The sequence below is a fragment of the Lontra canadensis genome, unplaced genomic scaffold, assembly GCF_010015895.1.
Source record: "Lontra canadensis isolate GAN:19392208 unplaced genomic scaffold, GSC_riverotter_1.0 scaffold76, whole genome shotgun sequence".
NCBI lineage: Eukaryota > Metazoa > Chordata > Mammalia > Carnivora > Mustelidae > Lontra > Lontra canadensis.
In genome coordinates, this window is record NW_022631070.1 from 10,358,016 (window position 1) to 10,371,853 (window position 13,838).

General features: G+C 49.5%; 1 protein-coding gene across 5 annotated transcripts in view; it reads right to left on the bottom strand.

Moving 5' to 3' along the window:
* ZMYND11 (zinc finger MYND-type containing 11) overlaps positions 1-13,838 on the bottom strand; it is a 119,302-nt gene that overhangs the window by 60,874 nt on the left and 44,590 nt on the right. For 2 of the 5 annotated variants that reach the window (XM_032881697.1, XM_032881696.1), the window contains exon 2: positions 8,651-8,785. In XM_032881697.1, the coding sequence (XP_032737588.1) occupies positions 8,651-8,766 (116 nt within the window). In that variant the 5' untranslated portion in view covers positions 8,767-8,785. Of the gene's footprint in view, positions 1-8,650; positions 8,838-13,838 lie in introns of those variants that run through there. The other 3 variants (XM_032881699.1, XM_032881695.1, XM_032881698.1) reach the window with 2 other exon arrangements.

Consider the following 13,838-nt stretch of genomic DNA (forward strand, 5'->3'; position numbering starts at 1 on the left):
GACATCGCGCTGAGTGAGACGGCCGCTGCAAGAAGACAGATAGGATACGATTCCCCCTCTGAGAGGGACTTAGATCTGTCACAAAGGTGGAGCAGAACTGCGGGTGCTGGAGGCGGATGGGATGGGGACCCAGTGGTCAGTGGAGGCAGAGACTCCGTTTCACATGACAACGTGAATTATGGGGAGGGACAGTGGGGACAGCTGCACAGCGGAGCGGATGTATTTCACGCCACTGAACTAGACTTAACAATGGTTACACTGTGTGTTTTACCACAAATGATCTGCCACTAGGTGTTTTGCAGACGGGTACACAGATTTTTTAAAGTATTTCACTGAACAAAAACTTTAAAAGCTAAAGAACACCTTTATAGGTCCTTCATCAAGGAAATTTATTTGAACATTTAGAAGAGACTCTGAAGATATAGGCTGTTCCTAAATCCTAGCCAGGAGCGAGTAATTTGCTCACACAGCCTCGCCATCTTCATGCACGAAGTAAGGCTAGTCTGCACGTCAGGGCAGTTACGCGGTGATGCGGAAGCACAGGTACAGGACAGTGAACTAAAGTCTCCAACACGTGTAAGGAAACACGTCCATCAAATACCAGAAGGAAACAGCGAATGATCAGAAGCCTGGACCACAACATCAGAGAGACTGACATTCATGTGTGCGACTGCCATGGACAACCTCTGCGCCTGCAGGCAACATCCTCCCCACCTGACCGCCACCGTCTTCAGCCACATGAGAATGACCACAGACCTCCTGGAGTTGGGAGAATTCACGGAGACAAATCCTACACAGCACAGGGCTTGTCGCAGATTAACCACAACTCTCAGTTCTGAGCCTTATTGAAACTGTCAACGAATGCAACGGAGTATTTCTCATTATTAGGAAACCTGTCCCTGCCTCCTCGTCCCAGCGGTGCCGCACACGGACCCGGAGGAAAGACGCATGCCTCACCCACAAGGTGCTCACAATCAGCAAAGGAAGCAGAAATGGTTTCAGGGATAAGAGCCTCTAACAAGTAATGCAAGTGCATTTCGTACACGTCACCGTGCACAGGAGCAACGGGGATGGGACGGGTTCTCCTGAGGAACGAATAAGTACCTCACAGGACAGAACACCAGGGTCGAATCTTAAAAGGGTATATTTTTGGGGTACTTGGGTGGCTCCGTGGGTTGAGCCTCTGCCTTCGGCTCAGGTCATTATCTCAGGGTCCTGGGATCAAGCCCCGCATCAGGGTCTCTGCTCAGCGGGGAGCCTGCTTCCCTCCACCCCCTGCCTGCCTCTCTGCCTACTTGTGATCTCTGTCTATCAAATAAATAAATAAATAAAATCTTCTAAAAAAAAAAAAAAGGGTAGATTTTTGTCTACGAATGAAGGAAAAATACAAAATAATCAAAACAAGAGAGTGCTCAGACCAAAGAGCCCAGTGTCGTCAGACGGAAGTCGGAGCGGGGAGCTGCAGGGCGTGAAAAGGACACTTGGGGTCTACTGCGATGCCCCGTGCAGGTATGTGCAGTTTGTGCACGATGGGGACATAACAGAGTCTTGAAGAATACAGAGACGGATGCCTGGGTCACTCAGTCAGTCAAGCGTCTGCCTTTGCCAGGTCATGATCTCGGGGTCCTGAGACCACGTCCTGCATCAGCCTCACTGCTCAGCAAGGATCCCGCTTCTCCCCCGTCACTCCCCCTGCTTACGTTCATTCTCTCAATCTCTCTCTCTGACATATAAATAAAATCTTAAAAAAAAAAAAAAAAGAATTAGACCTATAATCTAGAAAAATACCAAAGAAGGGTAAGGCTTACATTCACTTGAAGGGGTTAGGAATGACCTCTTCGGGACGTGACTTCAAGAGGGATCTGTCTGGCAGATGAGTTCAGGGGGTTCAGCATCCCAGGCAGAGTGAGGACAACCACGCATCGGGGGGCCACGGATCAGGGGCCCCAGGACACAGCACACTGGGTGGGAAGTGGCAGGCTCAGCTAGTAATACCTTGGGCGGGAATTTAGGCTTTGTGAGCAACAGAGAAAGTGTTCAGTCATGCAGCATTTGATAAGATGGTGCTCTGGAAAAACACCTCTGATACCAGAGATGGGAAACAACAGAGACTGCACGTGTGGGCGGTCGGAAGCCCAGACAGGACCCTGCTGCTAGTGCGGACAAGGAACGAGGTGGGCTCAGACTCGGTCCAGAAAAGGGAGGAGCAGGCCCCCTCTAGACCCCAAAGAGGCCTGTTCCATCTCCCCGGGGAGCGAAAAGTACGGTCTTTTACTCACTACTTCCACATTCCAAACGCAGTCAATATCACCCTCTAGGTCCAGGATAAAAATCTCAGGGTTAGCCTCAGAGGCCCTCCCTGTTTGGCTCCCTGCATCTTCATCTCCTTTCCCTGAAACCCCTTCAGTCCCTCTGCTCTGAGTCTCCCAGACCTGAATCCCACCCCCCCTCCCAGGCCCAACTAACGCAGGCCTTCCCCAGCTTCCTGATGTCCAGCAGCCCCTTGACCGCGGCCAGGAGTGCATCCGTCAGCACAGACCAGCACGTGGGGCGGAACCCCGGGCCGTCTGCGATGCGTCTCCCATTACTCGATCACACTCGCTCACTCTCCAATGGTTATGCTTTTCTGTGCCTTGTCCGTATGTCTCCGCAGAGCTGCAGAGAAATGTCAAACATGAAAACAGCTCGACAGTAATCCAAGCCGGGAGGAGTGTCCTGAGAATTCAGCACGAGAAAGCGCACTGTGGAGCTGCACTGTATTGCGGTTCTTCAGAACCCGCTACTTGTGCAAGGCTTTTATTACGTAAAGTCGAGTTGGTGTGAGCAGGGGTCAAGTGCGTCGGCCACTCTGCCGCCACGGAAGAAAGGTAAGAAAGATTAAATCATCACAGGCTGAAATGGGTACACAGTTGGTAACTTTGTGGAGAATTCTTGGGGTTGTACCCACAGCGTAATATTAACTGCTGGTTTTTCAACATAACTTGTTTCCAAAGACGCAGCAGGCCATGGCCATCCCCTCCTCTTCGGCAAACCCGGTAAGGGAGTGGAATCCACACAGGGCTCGCTCTGACAGCGCACGCGCTAAGACCAAATGACACACAGGAGATCAGCATGGCCCCTTGTAAGCAGCACACACAAATTTGGGAAGCACTCCTTATTTTTGTGTTGTCTGCCAAAAAAGGAAAGAAAATGACACAGAGACAAAGCAAAATGGTAACTTCACAGTTCTAGGTGTTTCATGGGGTGAATTCTCGACAAGTCAGTACAGAGATGGAGCGTGCCTCCTGGAACCTGAGACGTCAGCTGCACACAGACGGCTCCCAGTGCGAGCTTACACCTGTCCGTAGTGACAGGCGGCACTCGGGAGGATGCGGTCACTGCAAACGTATCACAAGAGGTCAGAGGGCACAGTTATACCTGGGGTGTGACTCTAGAGTAAGCGATAGAGGTCATTAATTGATGTCCTGATCTGAAACTCTTTAACTGGAATGGGAAGAGTCTTCCGGCCCCACATCAGCCTAATCACACGCATCAAGCACATCACTCCAGAAACACACAGTCACAGTATCCGAGACAGCAAGGAAACAGAAAGGGTCACTCACCCTGTCCAGCTGGCACAGAACTGTGACCTCTTGCAATGGCACAAACTAGCCCGTGACTTTGGCAGAGATGAACATAAAATCCATCCCTGCTTCAACAGAATGCATTTCTGTCGTGACTGTTACTGAGAATACTTTATGAAACGCTAATGCCGCCTTATAGTTATCCAAGTTAGATGTGAGTACACGTGTGGGTTTAAGACGGAACAGAAGTGACATATATGACTTATTTTATGGAATATTAAAATACAGGTGACTGTAAATGACATAATGAATTATGAATAATACAGGAACTCTCAGGGGTTGAAAGTTTAAATTTCATTTGTTACTGATTTTGCTGTCATATATATATTTTTAAAAGATTTTACTCATTTGAGAGAGAGAGAGCACAAGCAAGGGGAGGGGCAGAGGGAGAGAGTGAAGCAGGCTCCCCGCTGAGCAGGGATCCCGATGTGGGGCTCGATCCCAGGACCCCGGGATCATGCATGGCCTGAGGTGAAGGCAGACGCTTCGCCAACTGAGCCCCCCAGTGTCCCTATGATTCTTAATCTTTGTTCCTTGACTTAAAAACTGTAAAACAAGAGCTAACATCATGATCTTAAGCATAAAAATGTTATGTTTGTTTTATATAAAATCTTGCCTGTGTTTACCTTCACCTCAAATGACGCCTGTATTTTTTAAGATAAAATGACTTGTTGGTTTCAATTTTATGATGATTAAGCATCACAAACCATACTTCAATGTCTAAAAATGTAAAATGTTTTTACTGAGATACCAAAATTTATTTGTGTCTATTTAGCTCTCAAGTGAGGACTATGGAATTTTATATAATCATCAATGGCCAGTTTATAAACACGCACCTTTAAGTGAGAGGGACAGCCTGACCATTCATTAAAAATCAAACTTAATGCCACACACATACTCTGATTTCAGACGGACTCCTCCGGTGAAAGCACTTTCCACCCCAAATAACAGAACCCTCCAAAGAAGTTTCTGTTAGTTACACTTCTTGAACACAACAAAACTCTGCTCTAAACACAGGGAGAGACTTAAAGGAAACTGGTAAATGCACAGGCCTCTTTCCCGGGGCGCGTGGCGACCACAGGAGGCCCGCAGACGGCACACAGAACACATAAACGCGCCGAAGAAAGAAAACAGTCGAGCTAAGGACTTTATGTCCAAACTGACACAGTCAGCAGGCTGCAACCACTGTGACGAGCCGGCGGGAACCTGAAGGTCAGTTCCCACCACGTCCTGACCACGGAGCTCCCAGACGGTGTAGCCGCTCGGGAAGCCAGCACGGAGGCTGCTCAAAACACTGAAACAGAAAAACCACACGATCCAGCAATCCCGTTCTGGGTGTTTATCCGAAAGAAGTGAAATCAGTATTTCAAACAGCTGTGTACGCTCCAGCACGTCCGTGGCAGCACTTCCCCGCGGCCAACGCGTGGAAACAGCCCACGTGCCCATCGGCAGAGGCGCGCACGAGGACGACGTGGCGCACACACGCGGCGACGACTCAGCCGTGAGAGAGGCAATCCCACCATTCTGGGCCAGTGTGACGGATCCCGAGGGCACTGCACTAAGCAGAGTAGGTCAGACAGCAGCACCCAAACCTCGTACCCTCTCTCGCGTGCTAGCTAAAGAGACCGAGCGCCGGACTCGCGGAACAGGTTGGTGGTGGCCAGCGGCGGGTGAAACGGGGAAGGGAGCAAAAGGTACCAACTTCCAGTTATAAGAGAAATTTGTCCCGGGCCTGTCGGGTTCAGCATGCTGACTCCCGTTCATAGTAACGGACGTGGGTTTGAAAGGTGCTGACGGAGGAAGTCTCCAAAGTTCTCGCCACAAGAAACAAACTGTGTGGCCACAAGAGGGGACGGAGCCGCCTCAACAGAGTGAAGTGACCCTCTCGCGGTGGGTCCAAGCACAAAATCCCGATGTGCCGTGTATAAGCACCGTATCGTATGTCATTCGTATCTCAGCAGAACTGGGGGAAAGGAATATAAAAAAGAAATCGACCAGAGAATGCACTCTGGACCCCAAGACAAGGGCTGCTCGTGACCAGGAGACACACACCGACCACAGAGGGAACCAACGCTCGCGGTGAGAGGACAGCGCGCCAGGCAACGGCCCCCGTCCCCCTCGGCCGGTTAGACTCGCTCCAGCGGTGTGGGAACAGGGATGACGCCCTACACCACTTCCAGGAAACACAGGACCGGGTACAGCGCTGGTGTCATTCCTCTGCAGCCGCTCGGTAAATAATGTTGGATACAACAACTGAGTAACTACGATTCACAACCCCCTCACTGTCTAAGAAAAGAAATAAAGATTTTTGGTAGAAGAGTTACAGAAAATCCAGTAGCCACAAGTTCCAACAAAAATAAAAGTATGCATTCGTAGGTGTTTCCTTCTCTTACGTTGTATTTGCCCCTGAGAAGGCCAGGAAAGACCAAGCCGCAGTGAGCACGCGGAGGGCCAGACATGCTTCTGAGACTCCATTTCTGTGGGACAGAAACCAGAGCCCCTTGGAGAAATCAAAGGTTCTAGGTCTGGGATGGGCTGCCAAAGAGGTGAGCCTGAAAAATCCCATTAGGTGAGAAAGCAGAACCCCACTTCAGGAGTCCACATGGAGAGGCTCCAACCGGTGAAGCTGGGTAAAGTCTGAGCATAACTCAGGATTTTGTCAGAAATGGACTGAAGTATGTCAAAAGTACTGAAATGCCTGAATTCCAAATGACATTAAAAATCTAATTGGCTACCATTAGAGGATGCTATTTTAAAAACTGGCAAAAAAGGGAAATGGTCTGTTTTTCTACCTTCGGACGTGAACACGCCGGAGGACTGCCCAAGAGCACATGATGGCAAATCTGGGTCCTCACAGAAGCATTCCGGTTTACAGCAGAAAGATGAACTTAGATTACCACAGTATGGCAATCCTTAATGAATTACTGGCACTGCTGATACACATCAAGGCTACCAAGCTGCCCACACGAGGAACCCGCACCACGGCCTCTCGGTCGGAGGACAGGGCACCTGTGACCGGGTCTCGCCCCACCCAAGCCTCAAGGGCAACTATCCACTCCCATGAAATGCAGAGAAACAAATACATCGCCAGATGCGACCAGCCAGAGCCGACGACCGCACGTCTTCAATAAATAAAGTGCAAAGCAAACCACCATGAGGATGAATGAGAAGCTGTAGACTGAAGAGGGCCTCAAAGGCACTTTTGAGAGAAACAAACCAAGCAGAGCTTGAACATCACACAAAAGTTACTGCTGTGTTCAGAGTCTGCCAGGCTTCCCAACAGGGTAGAGGGCATGTGTGCTGGAAACCGCGGAGCCTTCGTTCTCACCAGACGTGGTAGAGAAGGGGTCCTCGAGAGCACACGTGCCTCCCCCACCATAGCTGCGCCAGGGCCAAACAGGAACGTCACACGTGTGTAACGATGAGATGACAATCATGTTCACGCTCGGCTGTAACGGAGCAGAGCATCTCGATCTAAGTTAACCAAAGACTTGGGAAGAATTCACCCGTTCAGAATACAGACCAGACTCCTGACTGCCCATCGTGGGGGGGCAGCACTCCTCCCAACCTGCTCCGGCCAGGTGACAAGGACACTAGCGTGGCCCAGACGCTCGGCCCAGGCCAGCTGGCTATGCACACAGCCCCTCTTGGGGCCGATGGCGACGTGGGGAACTAAGGACAGGCAGACTGTGACCACAGTATGGACGCCATGGCGGGCGCCCAGAACGGGCAGGAGCGGCACTCGGAAAAGGGGAGATCCCGGCCGCCACTCCTGCCAACACTTACCTCTGATTTTCTTAATTCCTTTTCATCTCTAGACAACGCTGGTAAGACATTAATTTTTTGGTAGGTGAATATGTTTCTTTCTACCACCTTAAGATCTACGGACCCTCGTGCATGGAGAAAAGCCAGCCTCGGTGGCCTGAGCCTGTGCTGATGAAGAGGGGACAGGGTGCAGGATACCCATGGACGTGGGCTCCCTCTGACAGACACCTGTGCGCACGCGGCCCCGGCGAGGACCGGCAAGCGTCCCGGGCAGGGAGCTCCACAGCGCTGGGAGAGGGAGAGACACTGCTCTGTTTCAGTCAGTGACCCTAAGTTAAACATTAAATCCAATGAGCAGCATCTCATCTCCACATTCTTCCACAAGTAACTTTAATATACATAAACCGTGGTTTATTTTAAAGAAAATTGCAGCCACAGCAAAATACTGACACTTCTTGTTCTTGAAGTTTGGAAAAAATGTTTTCAGGCCGGTATGACCTCACTATAACTTGTACTTTGTAACATATCCTCAAATTATTTGCTTTTCATAAAAACATATTAATTTGACTTATTATGTGCTCTTTATTTTACCTTTACTGTCCCTAAGTGTTACCTATTTTCCTTCTTTTGGCCTGCAGGGCAGGAGGTGTACACGGCAAACTCAAGCGCTTACAGGGTCAACACAGACTTGGAGCAGCACAGAGCAACCCCCTCCTCCGGTCCTGCCCCGCGTGAGCAGCCGTTATGATCTTTAGCAGAATGCAGGTAAGAGACAAAAATATGTGGTGCTCCATTCTGTTACTTATTAAGAAGGACAAAATAAGCATTTCATTAAAGGGGCTCATAAATCACCTGTTTCCTATTTTTACAGGCAGCGTCTAAGGAAGCTGTACAAAGAATAAAGAAATTCCATCTAAATTTCCAAAACATATCATGCAAACATTTGTGAAGAGATGAATTTAGCTTTATTCCCTTAAGAATACTCAGAGAAACAAACGCAAAGCCTTTTTAATAAAAAACCTTTAATTATTAAAAAGCTACTATAAACCGTACACACTGGTATTTTACTTCTCTGGTATTTATTAAACATCTTAACACAAGCTGCCTATCTGTGTCTCTGTTTTTCTGACAAGTGCATACAGGCAAAAAGTGTCATTCTGTCATGTGTTGATGAGCATAATAAAGTAAGTTATTTTGGCACTTTCCCCCCCAAAAATCTCACAGGAAACCTTACAAGGACACGTCTTCTCAAACGCACTTACTTTGTAATGCGGTCGATGTTGGCGATTTGCTTCTGGTTCCGTATGATCTCGATGGCCGCCCAGAGGTGCTGGATGGCTTTTGTGTCCGCCTGTCGCCGTTTTGTTAGACGTGCCATGACCTGTTCACTCCTGTGACTGCAGGACCCGAGAACATAAGGGGAAAGAAAGCAAGGGTTACAAGAGGAACCACCTTCGGTGTACATAGAAGACTCCGCGCCTCCTGAGCGCTGGCGGTGCTAACGCAGGACAGAGTGCGTCAAACTTGTTCCTACCGTCTACGTTACCAACTCCTTTGTAAAAACTGTCATTCCCTTTATGACGCTTTAAGGCCAAAAAGTTAAAAACATCTTCCCAAGAAGGACAAGTGGTCACCCTACACTAACGTACCAAAAACTGTGTACGTTTCCCTTTCATTCCAAAGCCAAACCAGAACGTAGAATCTCACGGTTCAACAGTACGCGGTGTGTGACTAATCTGACGGGTCACTGGGAGTGGAACTCCAAGTCCCAGTTCTTCGTTCTTAGCTTATTTACTCCAAATTTTGGACGTCAAGTTCATGCAGACATACTGACAAATGCAAACAACATTCTTTTTCTTTCCAAATAATAAGGAGACTGTGTTTCTGACCGAGGCATGAAAGGCTGGGAGCTGAGGGCCCGGAGGAGGACGTGGGGGGCCCACATCATCGGAAACATGTACAGGCTCGGGCTGGGGTAGCTGCTCTTTCCAGTACTTGGAACCAGTATCACTATTTCCTTCAAATTTCAATACTCTGAGCGAAGCGAGGAGAAGAGCCACCAGCTGCGTCAAGTCTAGGAGGGCTGCGGCTGCCTCCTGGGTGTCGGGTGGGCCGTGCTGCAGCAGAGGCTCTCGCGCACTGGGACCCCCGGCCGGGCACAGAGGGACCGTCCGCGCACGCCGAGGCGCTGGGCCCCTCAATCACACAGGCTCGTGTGGACAGCCCTCGGGCGTGAGGTGAACCCCAAAGCTCCCTGACCTGCCCCTTCCTATGTTTCAGAGCAGGAGAATGAGTGAAGGAAACTCATTCCTGACACCCTCCTGCGTCCCAGGACTGGCCGGCGGACCCTAAAAGTCTCCGCTTCCCCATAGCCCTCCACAGCCAAGTCCGCGCTCACTCTCCCTCTGACAAACCCGGTGAGGCCAGCAGCCGCCATCGGAGCTCAGCGAGAGGCTCTTCCCGCGAGCCCGGTCAGCCGGCCGCCGTGGAACAAGGCACCTCTCAGAGGAGCCGTCCTGGCGGAGGCACCGTGAGCCCCTCGCGGGTGCGGCGCCCGCACCTCCTCCCACCGCTACTCGTCCCAGTTGCAGCGTTTGCTCGGAGAGAGAGCGACCACGCGTACCGCCAGCCTCGAAGTCTGAGAACGCTTAAGGACAATCAGTCGGGTTCCGTGCGGACTTGGACGCAGAACTAAACGGAGCAACTACAATTGAGTTGACGAACGTGTGTTCGGAAAGAAGCGACTTCCAAACGCACAGAGACGCCCGCTGTTGCACACCTGCTCCGGAGCCGCCGTGCTGAGCGGCCGGGCCTCGGGGAGAAGGTCAGGCCCCTCGTGGAGTGACATCTGATGGTGAAGGGCGGTAGTGCGGGTCGCCAGGTTCTGCAGGACCCCGCCCCCGCCCGCAAACCCCATCTCCACCACACTTACGTTCTGCCACACAGCGCGCGTCTGCTCCGGGTAAGGCACGGAGCACCACCATGGAGGATCTAAGCATGTAAGACCCGCGGTCCTTGCCGGACAAGAGCCTAGCGCTGCCAGTGGAGTCTGACAGACGCAAGAACCCCTGACTGCACGGCAGGCGGAGGGCAAGGCCGCCCAAATGCGTCCTGGGGGAGTCCACACCCCGGGGACACCGCTTTCTGCTTACGGAACACCGCAGAATGGTAAGCACATGGGGAAATTTAAGAGGAATCTGCTTAGTTTCTTTAAAAGATACTTGGCTGTTTGAAGCCAAGGTGATCGGGTTCAGCAGGGCTACGACGCCTGGTCGGGCACAGTGTCAGGCAGTGATCAGCTCACGCAGACGTGCAACTCAGCCTGTTCTAAGTACATACGTGTACAATTAATTTATTCAGAACCACAGAGAATGTGTAAAACCAAAGCGAACATTTTAAAATAACACCTAAAGAGTACATACAACTATTTATATAACAAAACCACCAAAAGAACACAGGGGACACTAAGAACAGAAACTCTAGAAGTGATGTCACCAGATGGCTGGAGATGGTTAAAATCAAGACTAAAGAATTAAGTAATGCGTACTTCAGGAAAACAGATGTACGGTAAAAGCCAAAGACTTTTCAGATCTACCTGACTCGGAACCGTGTCACCACAGACACGTAAATCGTAAGGGCGATGCTCGGGAGCCCAAAGGGAGCCTTTCAAAGAACGCAAGCTCAAGCAAGCGGAGCACAGCGAAGCCTGAGACGGGTTATAAAAGCAACAAAACCAGCCTCACCTATCAGGACAAGATCTCTTTTAAAAACCACCACGGAGATTTTCCCTTCTTACGAAATCTAAAATCATTCATTCACTAACCTAGCTCTGACAGGCCTGCGACAGGCTCCGGGAGTCCAGCACTGAGCCAGTCAACACAGGTCCTCCCACTGCCTGGTAAATACGAGTAACGAGGTTAGAAATCAAAAGACAGCAACCTGGCGTTTATCAGTAAAAAGAAAATCCTAGAAAACGAGTTCCTCAGATCCGTGGCACAGACGGCCTCTCGGCCCAGGTCTTCACGGACGTGGCCAGCCCAACCCTCCGCAGCCCTCCTCCCGGCGCGGACGCTGCTACCACCCCGACTCCTCCCAGCGTCCCAGTCTGCCCGAGACGCCCCTGCAGCCCGTGCTCGAGCAGTTCTCTGCCTCTCCCGGCTCCTCCTCCGACCGGCTCCCAACCGACCCCCCCCCCCAAGTGAACTCGACTCTCCTATGTTCAAGCGACCGTTGGCTTCCAGGCCTCTCACAGCTGTAGCCCCTTGCTCGAACAGTTAGAAATTCCTCAGCAGAATCGATCCATTAACTAGGAAGGGACGGGCCTCATTCTTCCCTTCAGGGTGGCCTCGCGGTTAGGAACACGGGAAGCTCTGATACGAAATGATGGAGGCAACACTTCCAGCTGCTACGCGAACAATCAAGTCCCAGAGGAACCCTTCGTCTGTGCTACAGCAAAGATTAAGATATTAAAAAAAAAACAAAAAACAAAAAACAGAACTCTAAGACTTGGAGAGAGATTTAACTCAGTCCTCAATCTTTTTTTTTGGCTCCTTTAGGAAGAGGAGCTCCTTCAGAAAGTGATTCTCAAGTGGCTTATTGTTTAAAAACTAAAAACACAAAACCAAAAACTTTCCACTGATTTTTCCACAATTTCTCTTATTGTGGCAAAGTACACATAAATGGCCATCACCATTTTTAAGTGTACAGTTCAGTGGCACGAAATACATCCGCTCCGCTGTGCAGCTGTCCCCACAGTCCCTCCCCCAACTCACGTTGCCGTGTGAAACGGAATCCCCGCACCCAGTGACCACTGGGTCCCCATCCCATCCCAGCACCCGCCATTCCGCTCCGCCTTTGTGACAAATCTAAGTCCCTCTTACAGGGGGAATCGTACAGTACTTGTCCTTCTGGGCCCTACACGTCTCCCCTAACAGGCCCTCAGGGTCCCTTACATTTCCCTCCTCTTCAAGCCTGAGTAACTTTCCACTGCATGGACTGTATCTGCCCAACATCCATCTGCGATGGACACCGGGGTTGCTTCCACATGTTGCTATTACCATGTGTACACAAACCTGCCTTCGAAACCTCATTTTCAGAAACACGCAGAGGCAGAGTTACCACATGATCCAGCAATTACAGGGCTCACTTTTTTTTTTAAGATTTTATTTATTTATTTGACAGAGAGAGATCACAAGTAGACAGAGAGGCAGGAAGAGTGAGGGGGGAAGCAGGCTGAGCGCTGAGCAGAGAGCCCGATGCGGGGCTCCAACCCAGGACCCCGGGACCATGACCCGAGCCGAAGGCAGAGGCTTTAACCCACTGAGCCACCCGGGCGCCCCAACAGGGCTCACTTTTTAAAGACTTGCCATACTCTTCCCCACAGCAGGTGCCCCATTTTACCTTCCTGCCACTGGTGCACAAGGTTCTAATTTCTCCACGTTTTCATCAGTATTTGTGATTTTCTGGGTTTTGACAGTAGCCATCCTAATGGGTATGAGCCGGTCCACGTAATCCTGGCTAGTCCCCAGGTGACACCAACACTCTCCACTCCTCCAAACCCAGACTTAATGCAAGCCCCTCTACCTAAGTATCTTCTTTCGTATCCTGCAAACACTACAAACTGGAGGAAAAAATAGAAGAAATCAAATCAGGGAATTAAAAATTAAGCAAAATTAAACAATGCAATACTTGGAGAAAAATACATATATGGGAAAACTGTGTATTGTAGGAATTGATAAACATGACAGGAAGGAGATTAAAACAGTGGGAGGCAGAGAAGAGAGTCCCAGAGGACCCCCCAGGAGGACACACGGCATCAAGCACGTTCTGATATCTCTGCTGGTGGGGGGGTGGGCTCAGGTTTTGTTTTATTATTATACCAACAATTATGTTTTGTATATTTTGTAATTTCATCAAATATTACATGGAATTTAAAATTTAATCTCATTGTATAATGTCATTTCTTTATTACTTAGGTTAAGTTGAAATTTTTCCAAATTCTGCCTGCAATTTTTAAAGATTTTTATTTATTTATTTGACAGTGAGAGCATAAGCAGAAGGGAGGAGCAGGGAAGAAGGAGAAGTAGACATCCCACTGAGCAGGGAGCCTGATGCAGGACTCGATCTCAGGACCCCAGGAACATGACCTAAGTTGAAGGCAGATGCTTAACCGACTGAGCCACCCAGGCACTCAAGTCTACCCATAATTTTTTTTTAATTTTTTACTTTACTTGTAATTTTAAGTAACTTTTATTGACAGTCTATTCAAACCATTTTTCCATTTATATATTAACACCTTTATAGATTAAGGTTATTCCTAAACTACTTTTGTCTTTTAGTAAACATTAAATGAAATTATACAGAAATATAGCTGACTATGTATTCTTTTATGATAACTTTTCTGATTAGAAGTCCTTCCACATTCAGGTCAGAAAAATATTCAAGTGTATT